Below are 23,637 nucleotides of genomic sequence, written 5' to 3' on the forward strand. Positions count from 1 at the left end.
GCAGCAACAGTGATGAGATTGCAGTAGAAGATGATGACGAAGATGAAGAGGATGAGGAAAGTGAACCAAGAGCACCATCAAAACCAACCTGTTCTGATGCCTTAGTGCATCTGGAAGGGCTGCGGGACTTCGTTCAAGGAACTGCAAACGTGCCAGACAACATTTGGCAAAGTGTCTGGCTCATTGAAAATTTCATAATGAAGCAAACTGAGAAGAACTCCAAGCAAACAACACTGGATCACTTTTTTCAAAAAATTTAATTTAGAACATGTAATATTGTACTGTTTTGTGTAAACATTAATTATTCAATATACGTAAATGCAAGTAGGAATTAGTTTCACAAATAGGAAATTTAATCTTTGTTTCGTTATATAGTCTTAGGCTCTATTTTTCACAAGAAATTGATACCATTTGTAAATTTGTTCAATTATACTGATAGTAAGCTATGAAAAAGAGGATAGTTTCCTTTTCCCTTGTAAGAAGTTTTCCCAGCTAAGAAGTTTCTTCTCGACGGTCCCTTGAAAAACGTCTTAACAGAGTTTCACTGTAGTTAGTATTGCAACTTTATAGAGATGTTAAAAAAAATTAGTAACTGAAGGACCAGCCGCCTATGGCAACTTCCTCCCGTAATGATTTAGTTACGTATATAACGGTACAAAAATAAGGGCTGTCGTTCAACAATGGTTGATTGAAGAAAGTACGTAGGCTACGAAAATAAAATTAACCCTGCTTAACGTAACGATTGTAAATAATAAATAGTACATGTTTATGTCGGTATTAATTTTCACGTACGTATGTTGGTATCCGGTATGCGTTTGTATTCACATCTATTCTCCATTGTTTTGATCTTTCCAGCACGGCAAGTTTTTGCGTATTGAGAGGTTAAATTCTTCCTATGTGATTAAAAAATTTTTGATAATGCCTAAAACGAAGGTTTCTGCCAGTGACCGATCGAAAGAATTTTCCAGCGAAGGATTTTATATCAGTGATAAAATTTTAATGTGCAAATTCTGTAACTGCAGGCTAGACTACGAGAGACGCGATGCGCTTGTGAAACATGTCGCGAGTGAGAAACATAAGCGTTTGAGGCAAAACTCATCTGTTAAACGACATCCTTGTCTAAGAGTCTTTAATGCCATTAATTTGCTGTTCAACCCAAGTAATGTGAGTAGGGTTAGCATAGAAGATGCAAACCTACAGAAGTCTCTGCATAACTTGCCTTCTGTTTCCCATCTTCCCATTGATACATTCATACATGGCTATGTTGCTTTCGAAAAAATAATTGAGTATGAACTTTCATTGCCAGAAACAAGCCAGTTTAAGGGCAATCTGGTTCCCAACATCAAATTTTGATGCAGAACGTTAATTTTCCAGGTACTCACTGGTAGTTAGTGACAGAAGACAACGTCTCACTCCAGAAAATTCGGAAAATTTAACTATGATAGCATTTCAATAAAACCGTCTTAATAGTAACTTTGGAAGTGCTTAATTGTGTAATTTTGTAGTGTATGTGATTGTAATTAAGTCGTGAAATTTTTAGTAGTTATTTAAAAGTTTGAATTTATGAATTTGCAAATGAACTTAATTGTAATTAGATCATGAGGTTTTAGTGTTTATTAATATTTGTTTTAATAAATTTGCATGTCGTACAGAAAAGCAAGAAAATTTTGCCGTGGGTATTTTGAGCAAACAAATAAAACCATATAACACCGAAATCTTTATTTCTTTACACCGAAATTTGTCTTAAAATAACACCACAAAATCTTGACTCTAACTATAAATGATCATAGAAACATAAGTTCCACGTGCGCGCGCACACGCACGCATATGTATACAGTCAAACCTCGATTCTACGTACACTCACGGTTCTCCGAAATTTGTCCGTACAACCGAGTTGTACGTACGAACCAGTGAGGCCAAATTACGTCCATTTGTGGCTACTCCTCCCCCCCCCCCCCCCCCCCCGGGCAACGTTTTTCCCACCGCTGCCACGGGAAATGAATTGCCGTTGCCATGTCTATACACGGCACGTACATGTGCCTTTGGCAAACAAGTAAATTTTTTACATGTACATATGTTTATTGTGCTGTAAGTATTCTATTCATGCAGAAACAACACTTGAGCTAATCAAACATAAAAATAACAAAAGACTCAACACTATGTTTAGGCCAAAAATACAGCTTACAAAGGCAGTATCGTACGCCGTGTTTTTACATTTTTGATATTTTATATCAATAAAATAATAATTAACACATAACATATTTTCTCATAAAAAAATTAGTGGGTTCTTTATAAATGTAGATAAGATTAGCTAGTAGGCCTAAAAACATCAAGAAAAACGTAACGTTTATAGGCTGCAATGAGCATTTTAAATCGCAAAATATATATATTTTATAGAAAAGTTTATTTTATTTCTAAACATGTATTAATTCAAGCCTAGGCATGAAAAGAAGCATAGCAATGGGTATCACACGCTACACACAGCAGAATATTACGTCGCACTTTAAGGCCATGCTCGGTAGTTTTTTTTCACGTTGGTGCAAAGAACTCAAATAGTTTTTAACCGAATGCCTTGAAATAATTTGAGACTGCGTAAGTATTACTATGCACAATTAATCGTAGGCTGTTTGAAAAATAACTCACCGTTTGTCAGCAATATCATATTTTGCGTCACTTTGGCTTATTTTCGTACCAAAATATACGATACTTCGGGTGCAAGATTCTAAAAATCCGTTGGGTTTATTGCAACGAAAAAATTAAGATCGGGCCTACAAACGTTGACATATTATTGTCAAACCGTCGTAGCGATATTGTGATACAGATATTATTCTCTGTTCACTCTTAGCTGAGTTTTGAAATAAACAAACACTGTCGTAGCACAGCGCCGCGTCAGCAAGTGACAGGCTGAATTCATCTTGCGTGCCAAGCACTAGTTACAACACACACGCTTCAGTACAGGCGGTTCTAATAAAATAACGGAGAAGTAATATAACAGGAAAATGGTGCCGTTTGTTTGGAATAAATTATTTTTAAAATCGCTGCAATACTACCAGGCATGGCCTTTAAACAAAAAAGAAAACAGGCCTATTTTTGCACAATATTTCCACTTACCGTTTTAGTTTCGTAACATTAGTTTTAGACCTACGCAAAAGTTAAGCATTTCTAAAGTTATATGAAGCATAAACATATTATACTGTCACGGAAAAACTTAGCACATTAAAAAAAACATAACGCCTACATTTTATTTAAACACATAACACTGACACACAAGCGGGAAATAATCACCACAATAAAAATTAACTTATGAAGAAATAAATTGACACTCGGCAACACAAAACTTTAATTCTTATGGAAGAAGTCTACAATGGACGCCTGTTTCTTTTTACCAGAACTGTTTTCTATTAAATACTCTTTGATGTTTTCCCACTGCCTCAAAATATCGGCGCCTGCACTGCTATCAAACATGAAGGTGTTTGAGATAACGTCTACTGCAATAAGAACACTTGCCCTTGTCGGTTTTTGCTGTTCTTCACTGTCCAAATCGCAGCTCTCGTCATCAGACGACTGGTTTTTTCCACTGACAATCTCCTCGTCGCCGAGTTCACCCCAAGCTGCCAAGCTGTCATCGGCCGTGACGTATTCTTCATATGAACAGTTTGGGGCCAGTTTTTGCCACGTTTTCTCGTCACACGGCCGGGTAATTGTTCCGTGGGCTCGTTGACACTCCGACGAAGTGTTTTGTCTGGGCTCCGATGAAGTGCCTGGTGCGGGCTCCGATGATGTGCCTGGAGTAGGCTCAGACGAACTGCCAGGCTGGGTTTCGGCGGACGTACCACTCGGCGACATAGCAGTAACAGGCATGGGTTCGTCAGGATCACTTGCATTTTCGTTTTCTGGCAGAGTGGCTAAGGCATCTGTATTGTCAGCTCCAAAGTTTGCGTGTCGAAAGCAGTTCAAAATGGTCTCTGGTGTAATTTCATTCCAGCTAGCAACAATTCCGTGTAGGGCTTTGAAAACGTCCCACTTCTTTTGCGGCCGCCCCAGATCCAGAGATAACACCAAGCTGCGCACAAGTTTTCCTTTAAACTTCAGTTTCAACTGCTGGATAATGCCTTGGTCGAGGGGCTGAAGAATGCTGGTGGTGTTTGGCGGCAAGAACACTAGCTCAATGTTGGTTAAATTATCCACAGCTGGATGGGCAGGGCAATTATCAACAAACAGTACTATTTTCCGGTTTCGGCAACCCATACGAGCATCAAAAGCCCGAAGCCACTTGGTGAATACAGTTGAAGTGACCCATGCTTTTTTATTGTGGTCGTAATCACATGGAATCGTGTTGTTCTTGAACCCGCGTGGCTTTTTAAACTTGCCTATAACTAATGGCTTCATTTTATCGCTGCCGTCCATGTTGCAGCATAGCAACACTGTTAGGCGTTCTTTGCTTCGTTTTGCACCTTTGCATGCATCTCCTTTAACAGCAAGAGTGCGATCTGGCATGAGATTGTAAAACATGCCAGTCTCATCTGCATTGTAAACGTCGCAAGGCTTGTATCTCTTTAAGATGTTGCTGAGTGCTGGCAGCCATTCAGTCACAGATGCCTGGTTAACTGAACCACTTTCGCCTGTTATTTTATAGTAGGAAATGTTGAACCGTTTTTTAAATCGTTCCAGCCATCCTTGCGAGCACTTGAAGTTATCTACATGCAACTGCAGGGCGAATGTATTAGCCTTCTGTACTATCATTGGCCCGCTGACAGACACGCCTTGTGCTCTGAGCTGGCTAAACCACTCAAACACAGCCTTCTCCAGGTCTTCGTGGGCTGCACATTTCAATGTTTTGGCAGTCACGTTGCGACCGTCCTGTTGTACTGCTTTTACAATGGCTTTCTTGTTGTGCAGGATTGTATTGATCGTTGACCGCGCCATTCCGTGCTTTCGCGCTATCTCCGCTTGCGAGCATGTGCCAGCGTCCATCTCTTGAATTATTTCGTATTTTTCCATAAGCATAATAGCTTTTCTCTTGCTTCCGCTCATGATGTACGAAATGCGTGTCCAAAAAGTAGCGAAGGTCTTCAAAAACCGAAGCAAAATAAATCCAAGTAATGAAACAAAAAATCTAAATCCAGGTGAAATTCGTTGCCAAGTCAAGAAAAAGAAATCCAAAGTAATCCATCCAAAATCCAAATCGTAGTCAGTTAAGAGTAGCAATAAGTCCGAGTAATTATAGCACGAGACGATCTAAAATGCACGAGGGAAAAACGTAAACTCACGAATGTATGAACGTAACGGGGATATTACGTGGCTGCTTGTAAGTTCTGATACTGTATTTATTTCATAACTTAGCCGAAATACTGGTACGTATGACGTATGAGATATAATCTTCACAAAATAAAATGAGCGGTGTCTTGTAACTGTTTTATATGTATTTTATAATTTAAGAAGTATTACACAGTTGATGCATATTTTTTAACTAACCATTTATTTCTGGGGATTGTAAATAATTAATCATTGGTATCAAGACATCAAGATGAACGTAAACTTGAACATGTCACGGCAGCGAGAAAACTGGTGCGTGTACCAATAAACTGGTATTAGAACTGGACAAAACTGGAACACGGGCGGTGGAGCTTTTATTTTTTTTTCCGCTAAGCTCGCTTCTATTGGCTGGCAGCTGATGGGTCACGAGTCTGGGCGGAGCGTAGAGTGAGTTATACTGCGCATGCGCAGCTCAGCGAACAAAGAGAGCCAGCCGGCGGCCACGCCGTACCGTAACAACAGCTGACCGAGTACAATGACCTTCTCCGCGTACGGCGCGATATTGACGGTCAATTTCCATCAATTTGCTGCCTTTTTTAAATTTTTTAAATTTTTTACTGTGACAATGTGTATGTAGCCCGTATTTGTTATAAACGCTGCAGGTTGCAACTGTATTTTAATAAACTTTAACGTATTTCTTATACTTTTCATGTTTTTTAACTTTTTTTTTTTTTTTTAATTTTTGGCCTCATTTTTCACGGTTTCTGAAATCTGTACGTACGACCGAGGTGTACGTACGAACCGGGGGCCGTACGAGCGAGGTTTGACTGTACATGTAAATACTTTTGAACAAGTGAAATGAGGAGTTTTAGTAAATAAACATGGAGGTAATTTTCCAAAATACAATTTTAAAGACCTTTATACTGTGTTCTTACAGTAACAGTTAGATTTATTTAAATTCTTTGGCAAATATTACAATTTAAAAACTTTTTTAAGTACGTCCAGTAATTTGTTTTATGTAATTTTATTTGTGTTACAAGAAACCAAAGACCTTGCTGAAGTAAAATTATTATGTATATAAAATGTGTTTAAATGGGTGTGTAATACTTAGATGAAATTGTTACAGAATTATATGAAATAAAATTCTATTGTTTTACCAGCCTTTGAGCTTTCTAGCTTACGTGAAATTGTTATAATTAAACTTTAGGGCCTAAATTTTGAATTGCTCGAATATGCAAAAGGTAATTCACTCGCTCACACACTGGCCTATACAAATTCCAACCCACTGCCAAAAGGGCTGGAAACTTGAAATTTGGGTCGCAGCCTCAATGAGGAAATTCAGAAAAGTACCAATTTTATTTTCTAATTACTAAAAAAATAAAATTTAAAAATAGGCACGAACCTTTAAAATAGGTGTATACCGTCTTTCGGAAGAACGTTGTTGCAGAAATTATTGTTTACTTCTCATGCTTGTACAAATTGAACAGTACTGTAAATGTATTTTATGACATAAGCAATAGTAAGTTATTAGCTGATATTGAATACAAACAATTTTTTTCGTGACTACAAAAAATAAGGTTCTCTGCTTGGCGAGTGATTAAATTATACTAATGTCAAAAAGATGTTATCGGAAAAAAATAAATGAATTTATTTTATACCACTGATTCACTACCCATAAAATCAAACTGCAAAGTCTTTGCAACTGGTATCTCAGACAAGAAATATAAAACATATTCGTGCTTCATTCTGTATAAAAATAAAACACATATCATATAATATCGGGAGACAGCCTTGAAAATCGTGCATATCACCAACATGGCCAATCAGACTCATAGACATGTTTACAATGGCAAGACAGCTAGCAAACCAGTTCAGTTTATATGCAGCTTAACTGAAAAATTTGTTCAATATTTTCGGGGTAGTTTTACGCTCAAAATTAATACAAAACCAAGTCAGCAATCCTTGTATGATCATTTATAATACTACAAAAAATCTTCCATTTCCTTCGAATTGTATTGAGCACTAAAATATTGATTTACTTTTGGCCCAGATTTTATTCGACGATACTCTGTAGAGTTTCGCTTGTTTGCATTGTTTATTTATCAGGTTTAAATCATGGCCAAATTAATTGAAGTGTAACACAAATTATTTATATATGTGTGTCTGGTTAGGAATCAGTATGATGTACTAGAAAAACTATGTCCTATCAGTGTAATGAATCGTTGTACCCTTAAAAGCGTTGAATATTTATGAAACACTTTATTTTTTTGGTTTTTAAAGCCGCAGACTTGTGTTTTATTTATTTCATTTAGACAACAACATGCGTCCGTGTTTTCTACATTGCACGCTGTAATATTTTGAATGTTATAGTAATTGTGGCTTTTTATAATCTGTGATTTATGTGCAGTAGAATAATATGTAATTTTTTATAATTTCTTTTCATATTTTTAATGATCCATTTGCTAATAGTATATACACTTCTCCATTTATTATAATACACATATTCCATTATTGGAATTCTTTCAGAATGGGTATCACAAGACTACAAAAACTATTCTCCTGCATAAGAAAGGTTATAATACCAGTAAAGAAAATTATTGTCAGAGAGCAATTACGTCTTATATCTAGGGACACCTGTATTTCGCGAAACATTTCATGTCAAGGTATTTTACAAAACACTGTAGATTTTTCTTGTAATTATTGGCTGTGGTCGGTGAAGGCTGATTTCCCGCACTCGACGGGGCCAATGAGGACATAGTTACCGTACTGCTGCACGGCCGCAACTCGCCTAACCTCTAAGAAAAAAGCTACAGTTATGTGTGAAATAGCCTGACACGAGATGTATTCGAAAATACAGGTGTCCTTACTTATATCGAAAAATATTTGAACATTGTATGATAATTTTAAGTATGAAAAGTACAAAATACTTTCAAATTTAATACATGGTTTTACATCAACTCTAAGCACTAAAACACATACTGCTTATTTTCTACAAAATAAATCTATACACGGCAACTGATTATGAATCACTTGTGTTTTTTTTATAAAGCATCTAAGGCCTTGATTGTATAAATACAGTGTTTTATCGCAGAATCGTCGCACGCGCGTAATCGTCGCAACCATATTTTAGGCTGTCAAAATTGGGATAAAAAAACTTCTCGCGTAAACGTTGCATGGTGTTTTTCGTCCTGCTAGTAGATGCCGAATGCTTTTTATAGGTATCTTTTCTGTATAAAACTATGTATTTTAAAGAAATCTAATATTTATTCGGTCATTACCACTTACCTAATAAATTAACGGAAAAAATATGACGTTGTTTGGCGTGTAAATTTTCTTATAAAGACGTTTTTAAAAGTTACTTCCTTTATCTGATTGTCTGCGTCGCCGCGGTGTAAGTGTAATCTAAAATTCAATTTCGGTCATTACCACTTATTTATTTAATAAACGGAAATACAAAGTTGTGTGACGTGTAAATTTTCTTTTAAAGACGTTTTTAAACGGTATTTCCTTTATCTGATTGTCTGCATTACCGCGGCGTACCGCTTATAAAAATGTAGCCAGCGCATCATTCATGTTTGGTTATGTTGCTTCCCGTATAGAGTGCGCGCACATAGTCGAATATCGATATCTCGCCGATTGGATGCAACGCGCGCTCTCTGTCAGGTGCCGAGTTAACTACATTTGATAGCCCGCATTCTTTCGTGGCAAGTGTGTACTATGACACGTTAGTTCACGTCAGATTCTAGTGGCTTGCGTTCGCGTTAGAGTTTTTAATGTTGAAGAAAGGTTTTTGTTTAAAGAATTATTAATATAGATTGTTTGGCGTGCTCTTGTATACTCCGCCTTTTTTTTAAATAAACGTACTTTCCATGAACGGGTTTTGTTTTTATGAATAACTTTACCTAACAAAATAATTTTTTCCGCACAATGGTCGCACCCCTACTTTTCAAACTTGATTTTAGAATAAAATCTGCGACGATTATGCGAGAAAACACGGTATATTGTTGGATAAATTAACTAAACTAGGAATACTATAAAATGCACAAAAATATAAGAGTTTGATCTTAATGACATAAAGCATAATCTATTGATTTAGCACAGCCTGAATAATTCATTCCCCATTGTCAAGAATAAAATTTAAAAAAACTGCGAAAGAAGCAGTATAAAATAACTATCTCATTATCTTTGCGGGTGACTCAAACATCATACAAACAAAACGTAATATTCTTAAATGCAAGAAAGCATATTTTAAACACTGTAAATAACTTAGATTTTAAATCAAAGGATAATAATCAGTCTGTAAAATTTAGTTTTAACGATGAGTTGGAAACAGAACATCAAACATATACATAGGTGTTACTGCCAACAGAGAACTCTCACAAACAATACAATTCCTTTCTGCACAACCTGCAAGCTCCAGTACCTTCTGTAAAAAAAATATATGTAAAACTTTTCCGGAAGTCGTACCATGGTAACGACTGAAATATGAAGCCTTACCTTCTAAATTTACTTATCTAGAGAACAAATTGTATTACATTATTTTCATAAAATTAACACTTACATACGAACAGAAGTTTGCTCTTTTATTCATTTTTTTAGTTACGTGATTTTTTTTTTTTTTTTTTGTTATAAAGGAATCCAACTTGAACAGTAAAAAAGAAAGGCTTTTAATGGACAAACCAACTAAGTCATTATAGATAACTGTTCAAACCATTTAAGATTTATCCTGTTACATAAATTTTTATATTTATATACATCTAATGTATAAACAAATCTGAAAAAAGGCAATAAATTTAGATTGACTTCATTATTGAACTAGAATAAAACACAAAATACACTTGCAGAGAACCACCAAATATATTGCGTAAGTGTTTCTGCAATGGAGTTAAACTTTGAAATTGCCTTTATTATTTAAAAAAAAAAATTAAAACTCCTCAAGCAACACGTCTTCTAAATATAATGAAAGATTATAATGCTGTGTCCGAGTAGATACTTTGGAAGTGACTTCGCAAGGCTGTCAGAAATGGACGTGAATTATGCTATGCAATACACAAGTAATGAATCTGTGTAATTGTTGCGTACTTCCAGTTGAAAATGCGTCTTCATTTGAAAAATTTTTGGTCATATTTTATATATCATTTAAATAATTTAAGAGGTCGTAGAATAAATATAATTTATTTCGTATTTTATTGGTATCAATAAATAAATTGACAAAATTAATTTATGGATGTTTAAAACGAAGTTTCAACAAACACATGTACATATTTAGCCTACCGATCGTTACTACAAAACAAAAGGACAATAATAATGTAAGTTGCCGTAAATTCACGTGACAGCGATGAAGTGTTAAAAAAAGGACTAATTTCACATGCGTTTAAAAATAAAATCTAAACATCCTTTTCGGCTGGTTAAACATTGAACCTATCCGGATTCGTCAAAGGCAAGTGAAGTACGCAAGGTTGCAAACATGTAACTGCATTGCTTTCTAATTAATTTTAATAAAATTATGCATATCTCCAAAAAATGTTCAGTTAAAATTAGTATTGTATTAGTGTTTGTATTAAAATATAATGTAGACCGGATATATTTTTATTGTGTTTTAAGATTTGTTGACTTATGTGCCTCGTGTACTTTGGTGAAAAGTGAAAATGTAATTATTAGAGACCTGAAATTTTCGCGATCGCGATAACGCGAAAAATAACGCGAATTTCATTGATTTTCGCGAAATAATATGATTTCGTTTAGTTTTTTGTATACACGCGAAATTTTAAGAAATGTACGGTAACAAACTTGGTTTCATCTTGAGTTCGCCGGCATCGCCATTGTCAGAACTAAAACTAACCAACCTTAGCGGTAGCATACTTTACTTGTATGTATGGAAGAACAAAATATATTGCTGCTAAGATGTGACCACAACACAAAATAAACATAATGTACGCAACCACAACTCATACGTGAGCGATACTGTTGATGTAATGGCTGAAACGGAAGGAGGCGGCAAGTTGTGAGCAAGCGGAACCAGCTTGGCCAACCCTTCAGCAAGAAATGTCCGTACGAAAATGTCATTTGGACCGTATTTCCCGATCCAGGTCCGTACATGAATTTTTTTTTTTACGATTATATTAATAAAACTATTGCACAATAATGACTTCGTGATTTAATTTTGCCATGAAATAGAATTACAAAATAAACGAAATAAAATCTTGTTCTCACACAACGCAGTTATGGAATAAACGATTTGTGACGCCACAAAAGATTATATGCTGGGAAGAATCAGCTTTTATTTCACAAACAACCGGCACTCGGCAGTCATGCGCACGTCTGCCGTAAGGATCAATGTTATGTGTTTGTAACGCGATTCCAGCTGAAGTATAAGATAAACACCATACAACCGTACATTGCCACTTCTTTCGTTTAATGTATCGTATTTTACTGCTGCATGGGAACATTAAAATAAAATAACTTGAGTTTGTGTAACATGCCGAAAAATGCTGCAAGTGCGCGGCAACGTGCCGACGATTTCAAAAGCGACGGGCTATATGCACCCGATACGGCGACGTTAATGTGCAAATTTTGTAATTGTAAAGTCGCATTTGAGAGAAAAGACACCGTGATAAAGCACACTAAGAGCGAAAAACACATAACTCATGGTTGCTACAGGACTAGAAAACCGGGAAAACTGGGAAATGTCAGGGAAATTAAAATGGTCAGGGAATTCCGGGAAATGTCAGGGAAAATTCTACGAATTCTGGAAATTTTAAAGTTGCGTATAATTCAAACAAAGCTTTGTTTTGATGCTCTCGTACCGCTACCGAACGACTCCGCAAAAGGCTGCTGCTTAAGGCACACGGCAACTGCAACTTTTTTTTTACTTGGTCTACGATTGTCCGTTGCAATAGGCTGTTACAACCACCCGCCATAACTTCTGGCCAATCCAGGCACTCATTTGTTCACTAGCGAACCCAGGCCTTCATTTGTTCGTGTTTTGCTCCTTTTTAATTTGCCCTTGAGACTTTGTATTATGTTCCGTTCCATGCAGTGAACTACAGAATGGGCATGGATTTGTTAATCTTTTGAAGGCTATTTTCACGTGGAATAAGGTGAGTACAAAGCTTATTACGTGAATTTAAAAGGCGTTGTTTCAGGTGAAGTTAGTTTTTGATGCAATCATAAGAAAATAAAGTGCATTTTGATAAAGAGGCAATACCAATTCTCATTTTGAAGACTACCAAGCTGATACGAAAACACGTGGCTTTTGTGTGCGGTTATGTTTTTGCATTTTTTTCTACCTAATTTTTTTTAATTACTTCTTTTTTTCAACCGTTATAATCCATGAGTTCTGTTGCGTGACATTTAGCTACATTGTGTATAAAAAAAATATGCATAACTGAACATGTTTTTCCCCAGGATCGTTAGTTAACATTGTAAGATTAAGAAGAGTATTGCATGTTGTAATGCTGCTATTGTAAATATCTAAGTAGGCCCGTTATATTGCTAGGTGTGAAATTGTAATAGTTTTTGTATTTGTGTAGTTATATTTTTTTAAGAATTCATAAACAATGTTTTAACCTAACCTGAAAATATTAATATGTACTTTTTTTTTTAGCTTAGAGATGTCGAAGAAAACTACTTTTAAGGAGAATTGGCTCAAGGAGCCACAGTTTCAGCATATCAAACCCTCTGCTAAAAACATAAATTTTGTGTAGTGCACTTTGTGCTATAAAAGTATTCAACTCAGCAATATCGGTCGAAGAGCTCTCACCAGCCATGTCGAAAAAAAAACACTTTCGCAATTCTGCCGTCAAAATAACACAAAAAAAACACCTTATTTTACCCCATGTTGAAATTTTTATATTACATTTAATCATATGCACATTAATATTTATGGTATGTACTTCAAAAGATAGTCAGAGAATTTTTCTCTTAAATGTCTGGAAAACAGGGAAAAGTCAGGGAATTCTAAGATTCTATTTCTGTAGCAACCATGTAACTAAAAGAAAAAAATATGATGATGGGTGTGCTGTTGCAGAGTGCTTTGGTAGTGCTAAACGTAAAAAAGCATACGTCGAACATTTGGCACTGAGGACAACAGAGACCTTCGCTAAAGCTAACATACCTCTTCAAAAATTGGATGATCCTAACATAAGGACATGGTTAAATGAATTTGTGGCAGGTTCTGGAGACATGCCTTGTGTCAAAACACTGAGGGAAAAGTATGTTCCTAAACTTGCTGAATACCACTTTGAAAACATGATGGAAATTGTTAAAGATAAACTAATTTTTATCTATTCGGATGAGACTACAGATAGTCAGGGAAGATGTGTTTTTGTGGTACTCTTTCTAGTGCTCCAAGAACCAGTAGGCAAACCTCAGGTAGTAGTAGCTTCAGTTAATTTTCTTGCAAAAGCGGATGCGACCACATGTGCACAAGTTATTTCAGAATGTGTAAATAAGTATGAAATTTCATACAAGAACATCAGAGGTTTGGTTACAGACTCAGCTCGCTACATGACAAAGTGTGTCAACAGCTTGCAAGTTCTGTATGGAGATCACATACTCCATATTTAGTGCTGAGCCCACAAAGTTGCCCTAGTAGGAAATGTGTTGTCATGTGAACTTGTTGAGGTAAACGATGTCGTAGTGAAGGTAAAGTCTGCCTTTTTTAACACTCGCAACAGGAAACACCAATTTGCAATATTTGCGAGAAGAAACTGTGAAACCAGATAAATTGTTTCCAATGCCAGTCAATACTCGTTGGAATTCATGGTTTCGTGCAGTGTTCTACCTGGCTGAATATTTTTTGGAAATCATTAACTTTTTCAGAAATAGTGACTTTCAGGAAACTAACAATGCAGGAATTAAGTATCTGATCATGCTTTCAGACAAAGAAGTATCCGTAATTTTAGCACAGTGTATTTTTGTACAGCAGCATGCTTCTGAAATAATGGATCTGCTAACGAAACTTGAAGGGTCTAAGTACCCTACATCACATACTCTGTATGGGGATCTGGAAAATATACAAAAAGGTTTGGACTGTGCAGCAAAGGGTATATTTTCCAATACTTTCGAAAACAGTAGTGTCCTCAAAAATTTGAACACCACTGACATTGCACATGTGAAGCACAACTGCCAAAAAGCCACAACACTGTGCATGAACAAAATGCAGACACTCATGAACAGTGATCCTTGTGCACATGTTTACAGGTCATTGAACCAGCTTTTCAACCCTAAGAACATTCTCCTTAACAAAACTGAAAACATAGTTACACAACTAAAATCCATTGCTGACCTGAAGATGATAGACAGTGTTGACCTTTTTTAAAGGGTACCAGTCTCTAAAAGATGCAGCAGTGTCACTGTGCAGAGCTGGTGAAGTTGTTGATGTAGTGAAAATTCTCACTGCACTGACAACTGACTGCCAACAGTTTGCTTCAGCTGTGCTTAAATCAATATGGATGCCTACAAATAATGTTGAGAGTGAGAGGTTGTTGAGTCACTACAATATTGTTGTTTCAGATAGACGGCAGAACTACTTTTTTTTTTTAAAAAAAAAAAAGCAACAGTTATGTTAAGCTAATGTGTGTGTAAAATTTTTACAAGGGAATTTTTAACACATAGTGTCCATTAGTGAATTGAAAATTTTTTTGTGGTTCTTCATATGATGAACAGTACTTTAATTTCTTATGTTATGTACTGAACAATGCATTAAGCAACCAAGTGACTAAAAAATTTCTGTATGGAAGTTTCACAGTCATTGGTGAGCAATTTTTATGTACAACTGGAAATTTAATGCTTTCATTGTTATTTATTTTTGGTTTAAGCAAATGTAAAGAGTGTGTTTAAATTAGGATAATTATAAGCTATGCCAAAGAAAATTAATTACGTAACAAATATTAAGCCTATACAGGTACAACTATTTAATTTAATTATCCAGATAAAAAAATAACACCGCTTTTTTGGCAAAAATAATACCGCTTTTTTGGCAAAAATAATACCGCTTTTGGCCAAAAATAACACCGCCAGTTTCAGGTCTCTAGTAATTATGTATTATTATCAGGGCCCAAAGCATAACTATATGTTTGTTGGCCAAAAATGAATTGTAGTTATACTTGTATATCTAAAAAATATTTGTAGTTTGTATGAATGTTAGTATTTTATTATGTAAATTTTTATTACTTATAAATGTTTCGTACTCATAATATCTAGTTTCCATTTGTCTTAAGACATAATCAAATGATACACTCAGCAAAAAATATTTATTGGTTCACAATTTTTCATTGTCACAATATTTTCAAATGTAAATTTTCTATTCATCAATATCAACTTCTAAAACGTGAGTAAAAATTATCATTAAATTATATTAATGGCATATTTATTGCATTAGTATTCCTGATCCTAATCACTTAGTCTGGTTGATTACCTTCTGTATAACCTCAGTGATCGTAATTTAGATACACCTTTTCCCCACTAAGACGATTCAGGTGCAGATTCTGGAGCAGTGTTTTTTTATGTACGGATGTGTCAATAAATCCATCAGTTTGGTGGTGGTGTTGGGGGGGAGGGGTTTCCTACTTTTAAAATATCACTTTATCTGTATGCACGATAAAATATCCTTTGGTTAGCTCCCTCCGAAATATTCTTATACAACCTATGACGTGTAGCCTACTCCTTAGATATTTTACTTCCAACACGTTTGATTGCGTAGAGAAGGCGATTCTTAGAGTATGTAGCCCTTTCAGAATTAAATTATTACGTATTAGTTACAACTGATGTTTATTTCGAGCCTCTTTGACTTCCAGTTCATACATAAAAGACGAACTACCAGTGATGCTTGATGTCACCAGTAGGGATAGCGTGAAGGAGCTCCTCATTTCGCCAGATGCGACTGACATACACAAGTATTTATATTGCAATGATAAATTACTAAATGATAGCTTAATTTTCAAAAATATGATTGTTTTTTACAAGAAGTACGAATGCCAGGACATTTACTAATATCATTTTTAAACATCACATATAAAAAAGGAAGTGTAATCAAAAGCCACAAGCTGCAGGTCAGTTAAAAAAGCAAACCAAACATTTTTCTAGCTCTAGCCTCATGTATACATACTCAAAAACATAATACATTTAAAACACTAAAATTAACGCAATAACCTGCAATATTTTGAAGACAGATATTCAGCTACAAAAAATTCTCCGATAGTATAAAAAGTTCACCTGTATATATAGTTGCACAGAAAAATACAGTCCTAATCAGATATCAAATATAGCAAATAATACCGCTTTGTAACATAACGTCATGCTATTAGATGGTCAACGTTCAACTGTTTGTGTAATACACATACGCACACACCTGTGACAAAATGTGTAAAGAAATAAAATTTGTAGAAGCGCAAAACCTTTGTAGTACACAGTTAAAAAATTTTTTTTTTTTACGGGGGCAGGAAAACTACACTACTGGCCAACTTATTTGAATGTAGTGGTTAGCTGTGAACGAGCGTTCTTGCAAAAGAGACCAAATCTGATAGTTTTGGCCATATAATCACCGCAGTAAAACATACAATTTGTATATTGTGTATGTGTAGTGCACCAAATTAATATTTATTATAATTACCTTGGGTTGCACTCGGTTTCGTACGGGTTTCTAACTGAAATGTACCAAAAATAGTAATATTTATTCTCTTGCGCTTTGTTGAGGATCGAGTAGTCTTGGGTGGGTGAGGCAAAGGGATTGGAAATCTAAATGTTCGCCAAGCAAAAGTATACCTTCCCCCACTCTTCCTGTCCGATCGTAAACATGACACCCCGCTGGGCGATAAGAATTCTGAGAACAGCGTCCTCTTTCCCACCCCCTTTCTTTTTTCCGCGCGTCGCTACATCGTTCAACCGTACTGCTAGTGCGCTCTGTTGAGGACAAAGATAACTACGCGTGTCTTTGCCCGCTCGCGAGAAACTCAGGATCTTAGCCTTAAGTCCCAGTCAGATATGCAGATGTTATAACTTTTTGGGTTAAAAAATATTGCAGAAAGCGGAATGTTGTATGGCTTCATTTGAACATGCTGAGAACCGAATTAACTAGCGTAATAAGAAAACTGTTTTAAACAACAACAAAAAACCTGGTTTCAGCCAAAAACAATAAGGTTATTGTGTTGTTTTTTTTTAAATAAAACCTGGTTTATTTCCAACCCTGCGAAAAAGTAACTAATTTCGAAACTTTTACAAAATAAAAAGTAATCTTAGTGGAAGTCACAAAAATTTCCAGCAGCCATTTACTAATTGGATTTTTGGTATTCGTCTCCTCTCTTCAGTTTATAGTTGCACATTAAATATAAATAGGGAAGTGTGTATTACTGTGTTTTATCCCATAATCATTGCACATTTTATGCTAAAATCAAGTTGATTTGTAGGGGTGCGATTTTTATGCGAAAAAAGCATTTTTTGTTAGGTGAAGTTATTCAAAAAAATAACCTATTCATGGAATATATGTTTATTTAAAAAGTAGAGTATACAAAAGCATGCCAAACAATTTAAATTAATAAGTAATACAACAAAAACATTGTGTTCCGCTTAAAATATAAAAACAAAAACTGTGACAGAACGTGTGTCGGAACTAACAAAGAGTGCGGGCTTTTAAAAGTAGTTAACTTGGCATCAAGACAACACGTCCATTGCATTCAATCTTCAAGCTATAAATATTGATATTCGACTACGTGTGCACACATCTTCACATGAATTAACATAACTAAACATGAATGATGCCAACTAGCGCTGGCTACATTTTTATAAGCGGTACACAGCGGTGACGAAGACGGTACAGATAAAATTTATAATGTTTCAGAACGTCTTTAAAAGAAAATTTATACATCAGACAACCTTGTATGTCTGTTAATTAAATGAGTATGCAGTTACATCCAAATGAATATTAGATTTAAACTTCAAAATACATTGTTTTATATGGGAAAACTACCTACACAAAGCACTCTAAATCCAACAGCGGGAAAAAAACATAATGCAATGTTTATGTGAGAAATTTTTTTCTCCAAATTTTGACGCCCGAAAATAACGGTGTGACGATTATGCTATGAAACACGGTAATTCATTCTTAAAAAAAGTCCTAAAATTGGTTCATCAGCTATTTGGAGGCATTCTGCCTTATTTTCTATTCATCGTAATATGCATGTACCAACTCATTCTTGCTTGTAGCCTAAGCTCTGTATGGCATTGCTGGCTACTGCCTTAAGTCCAGACGTAGCCGCTGGGTTGATCACGGCTCCCGGGTGTTGTGCGCAGACATGATCCGCGACCAGGTGAAGGAGATAGACGAGCTGAAGTCAAAGATTGCGGAGGTGTTTGCGGTGGTCCCGCCGGAGGCACTGCAGTCCCCGGGGCCCCTCATGGGCTCGTCGAAGCTGCGCCTGAGCGAGAGCTGCACCATCTCCAACCTCGACCCCAACGCCACCGCGTACACACCCAAGGGCATCATCACCGTCATCACGTCGACGGAGGCCTGAGCGGGCCCCGCTCCCCACCTCCGCACCTTTTTCATTCTCACAGCAATATTTCTCCAGGGGGAGACGACGTCCATCTTCGGTCAGGAGGGAAAAGACACATTCCATGACCCACGGTCCGGAAGTAAGTGTATGGTTGTTTATCCTCGGTTTTCGGATTGTTTGGCTCCCTGATGAAACCTCTGTGCATCGGTAATCCATTTGATGCGGAGCTGAACTGTTGTCGAGCAAACCAACTCTTGTCGTAAAGAACTGTGTGCGTACTGAATGTCACCCACAGAATATGGCGCTTTGTGTCGCATGAAATTCTTTGCACAATTTTTTTTTTTTTTTTATTTAAAGATAGTATTTTTGTATCATACAATTGGAAGTATTTATTCTGGCAGAAAAATTATTTTTACAATCAAAAAAGTAAAATAGGAATAAAAATTGCTATTTTTCAGCAGAAAGCTTAATGTTACTGAGTTCTTGTAGTAAGTGTATAAAAAGTTAATATAAATTCAGACACTTAATTATTTTTGAATGTTTGTGGTAACGCCATGGTTACTTAATTAAAAAGAAAATTTTATTTAAGAAATAATTTATTTTAAATTTAAAATAATGCTTTTTTTTTTTTTAATTTACATCACATTGTCATATGTTCCTGCTGAGCTATTTCTGTCATTTTTACTAGTTAATTGTTTTAGTTAATAAACTAATTTCATATACATGTTTCCAAACAATAATTTTGAATATAGTTGTAAGCAAACAATTTTCGATTAGTGACAACATTTTGATGCAAGATTTTAGTAGTTTTGGTGTGTAATAATTGTTTGTATAGTTTTCTGTATTATTATTTTTTTCTGCACAGTTTTGAAAATTTTTAACTAGTTGTATCATGGATTTTTAGATTTTGCATTAAGCACTGTAGTATTACTAGTAATATACTATTATACCATACCAAGCAGACAGGATAACAAGTTTGTGGTGAGTAAACAAGAATTAAAATGACTTAATGTGTGGGATAAAAATTAATAAATCACACAAGCAACTTACAAATGAGGTATGTGCAAAGAATAAACATGTTGCTTATGGGTTATGGCCAAGTAACTTAAAACGTGGTCACTTATGCTTAAAAGGCAACTAAAATACTCCTATGCATCACACTGTGTGTGTGTTTGTTTCTCCTACCTTGTTTTCTGTCAACACTATCTACATAGTACTGCCACAGTAGAGTAGAATCATCTGTATTTGCCGAATAGCATTGTGGGTCACATTCAGCGATGATGCAATTTTTATTGGTTTGTGCCATGAAAAAAATGAAACCAGATCACTTTTAGTGTGTGACATGTCATGTATTTTCCCTCCCTTGCATGTCTTTTTTTTTTTTTTTTTTTTATGTGTAACATCTTAGCTCTTGGTATACGGCATTTGGTGGCAGTAATCTCGTGAATGCGATGGAAGTTAAGGAATAGAAATGTGTAACAACCTCAGTGCTGCCATCTGTGGTGGATGTCACAAACCAAAGTTCATAAATACAAAAGGAAACTTTATAGTATTAACTGTTTAATGAATTTTAACAAGATAGGCAGCATTTTAATCAAAATTCCTGTTAAAAATCACCTGCAAAGCTGGGGTTTAGTATTTTTTCAAGTCTTTTTCACTTTCTCATAGCTGTTTCATTATATAGTTTAAAATTTTGTTCTGCTGATAAAATGATTTAGTAGCTAATGTAGCTGCACCGGCAGCAAATTCTACCAGCGGGTGCATAAACTAAGCGTGATTCGCGTCCCGAAATTTAGTTGAAAACATAGTTTGCATATACAGTAGAACCCTAATTTTTATGTTTTCCCCTTTATTTGCACCATTTTATTTATTCCGTTTTCAACCTTATTTGACGCAATCGAATAAATTCCCATTTATTACAACACGCCTACAATGTGCTTCCCACAATTTACGCTGTTTGTTTATGATATACCTACATTGATTCATTATTTCTGTGTTTTGTCTTATTCATCATATGTATGAAGATAACACTTTCATGTGAAATACCAAAACCAAAATGCTGTTGGAAACACTAGCATTTTAGCTCTTGGACTTTTCAATGTGCTCTTCCATTAGAAAATTGTATTTACAGGCTGCCAACACTGACCTAATAATGGTACTTTGAGAATATGTTAGAACACGAAGCTAGTGTTACTGTTATTAAAAATTCAGGCTGTCCATCAGTAACTCATATATACCAAATTACATAGTTTGTATTAACTGTATTCATCTGTCAATATCCATCAATCGAACATAAAATTTTGTATTTTGCTGTGAGTAATTAACTGAATTTTTATCTGTGGGTAGTTTATCAATAAGCCAGCTTATAAAAAATGGAAAACATATTCAACTGATGAAAAACTAAACATTTTAAAGAGTGTGGATAAATACAAAGGTACTCTTGTTTCACTCGCTGAAAAGTTAGGCATGCCTATGTCAGATCTGAACACAATTGTGTTAAATTGCGAAATCATTGAAGGAAATGCAGCTCAGTGTGTTAATGAAGTACTGTATTTTTATTAATATACTTAACCTGTAACATCACTGTTCTCTGAGCAAAAAATAATTTTTAATACATTTCCCTTATTTTACACTTCCCTGCATTTAAATACATCCCCTTGAATAGTGTAAAAAAGGTTCTACTTATAATGCTTGGCATTATTTTAGAAATTTCTATCTAGAATTTCATGTCCGAGTTTCATATAAGTATACTTCCCATCATGAGAACACGAATTTGCTCGTTACCGAGGTTAGATGTTACACGTCATCGGCGAGTACGAAAAGACTTGCTCACTTTTTTTTTCTGGAGAACATTGTATTAAGTTTAAAATGCTGAATGCAAATTGGTGCGTGCCATTTCGAGGACTGTGTTTTATTTAATGATTAATGATTGTATTTATGAGTGTCATATTTCAGACCCAATTTTAGCCACTGATTAGAATTTTTGTTTGTGAAGTTGTCTCTCTCTTTTTTTTATTTTAATGTTTTGAATAAGTGTTGCAGAGTTTTTTGGATGACAAAAGATAACTATTTAATTTTGCTACTGTATGTTGGAGTGATGTGGGTGCCTCAAGTACAAAGCACGTAACAACTAAGGACTGATTTTTGTAATCTTTAAACTTATTGAAATTTAGTTTTAGTTTGCTACGTACGGTAGATCAAAGATCTTTGCAGGTTAATCTCAGAAAGTGGTAATGTTTGCATCCCAACATGTCTGTATAATTTTTTTGTACAGTTGGGAACTTATTTTTTGTCTTGCCATTATAGTTTTGCAGATTGTGGACCTTGTCAGTGATACCAACCTAGTCAAACAGTGCTGCCCCCTTCTTTTGACCAGTAGTTGCATTTTCAAATACTCTTTTTAAACTGTTTTGCACTTCAGAAGCCCAGTCACACCTGGACTCGCATACTTGTTAATTATCTAAACAGAACTCATGATGTGTTGATCTTAGAATTAGCTTGTATTTATTACTAATTAAAGAAAATTAATTTTTGGCTGGCAAGTTAATACTAGCACAAAGGTACTGCATAACTTTACATCTGACTTTGTTTCGTTAACAAGAAATATTTGTGTGTTAGTTTGTAATTTTTAAGGATTGAGAATTGCATTTAGGCTGCTGCCAAATTGTGTTCAGTTACTGGATTATTTTGGTGGCACCCAGATCATTATTTGTACTTAATATTTTTTTCTTTTCAATTTTTATTTCATTTGAAAGTTTTTCTTAGGTTGTAAAAGTAAGTCTTCAGATATGAAATTCATAGAACAAAATACAGTTCGCTTTTGGCAAAACAGTGGCCGAACAAAATTTCCCCACGTGGGAGCGCTTTAATGTAACGCTAAGACTGAAAAATGAACTCTTTGTTGTTTTTATTTTCTGACAATTTAACATTTGTACTTATGTTTCTTTTAGTAATCGTATGAAATAATTCTTACAGTAGGAAATGTGTTCTAATAATTTTGTACTTGCAAGAAACTTGTGATGTCTTTAATCTTGCAATTTTATTTTGTGAATAGCATGCGAAAATAATATTGAAGTTAGTTTGGCCACAGTTTTGCTGTGTGGTTGTGTTTATTATCGTATAATAACTATTGTTATTTAGGCTTTGAATTGCAATGGCTGGTAATTAATTTGTATTCCTTTTTTTTTCTTACTGTCAGTTTTTTGTGCATTGACGCTTGTCTTTGCTTATTATTTATAATGAGTGATCTCTCTAAATGTGCACAAACGAGACATTTAATCTCTACTGGGTCAATGTAGTGTTATTCAGCAAGCATGTTCACATAAACAGGAGATATTTTACAGGCTTGTGTATGTTCTCTGGTGTATTTATTTATTGCAGCTTTATTGCTGGCAACATTTCTCTTGTCAATTTTTGTAGTACTATTTCTGCTTTCAACATTTAGCACATCATCCCACAAAAATAAAAATTATAATAAAATTATGGTACCTTCAACTCTGCTCAATAATCTCTTGGCAATTGCATACTTTAGGATGAATTTATGCAAATGATGTACCTAATGCTTTGCATTATTTAATTTTTTGTTCAAGCTTTTTCAAAAACATTATTAGTCATTAGTAAAGCTTCTATCATGAAGCAGAAAAATGTTTATGTTAGCAGACCTTAAGTTTTAATTACAGTATAACAGTACATCCTCGCTAGTATGACTTGGATGGTTTAAAATATTGAATAAATCAACTCTTTGCCATTGAAAAAAATTTAATAACATTTGAAATCCAAAGGAATGTAGCAGTTTTTAAAACGCATAGTGTACAACAAAATACTGCACAGTGTTCTACGCCAGAAGTAGGGCAGATAGGCTGGCCTCTAGTGACTGTGGTAACACTAC

General features: G+C 35.1%; 1 protein-coding gene across 2 annotated transcripts in view; it reads left to right on the plus strand.

Annotated features, from left to right (window-relative positions):
* Window positions 1-23,217, plus strand: part of LOC134543116 (macoilin) — an 87,936-nt gene extending 64,719 nt beyond the window's left edge. For both annotated transcript variants that reach the window (XM_063387946.1, XM_063387945.1), the window contains exon 13: window positions 18,547-23,217. In XM_063387946.1, the coding sequence (XP_063244016.1) occupies window positions 18,547-18,767 (221 nt within the window). In that variant the 3' untranslated portion in view covers window positions 18,768-23,217. The remainder of the gene's footprint in view (window positions 1-18,546) is intronic.
* Window positions 23,218-23,637: the final 420 nt, after the last annotated feature.

This window comes from Bacillus rossius (assembly GCF_032445375.1).
Source record: "Bacillus rossius redtenbacheri isolate Brsri chromosome 9 unlocalized genomic scaffold, Brsri_v3 Brsri_v3_scf9_2, whole genome shotgun sequence".
NCBI lineage: Eukaryota > Metazoa > Arthropoda > Insecta > Phasmatodea > Bacillidae > Bacillus > Bacillus rossius.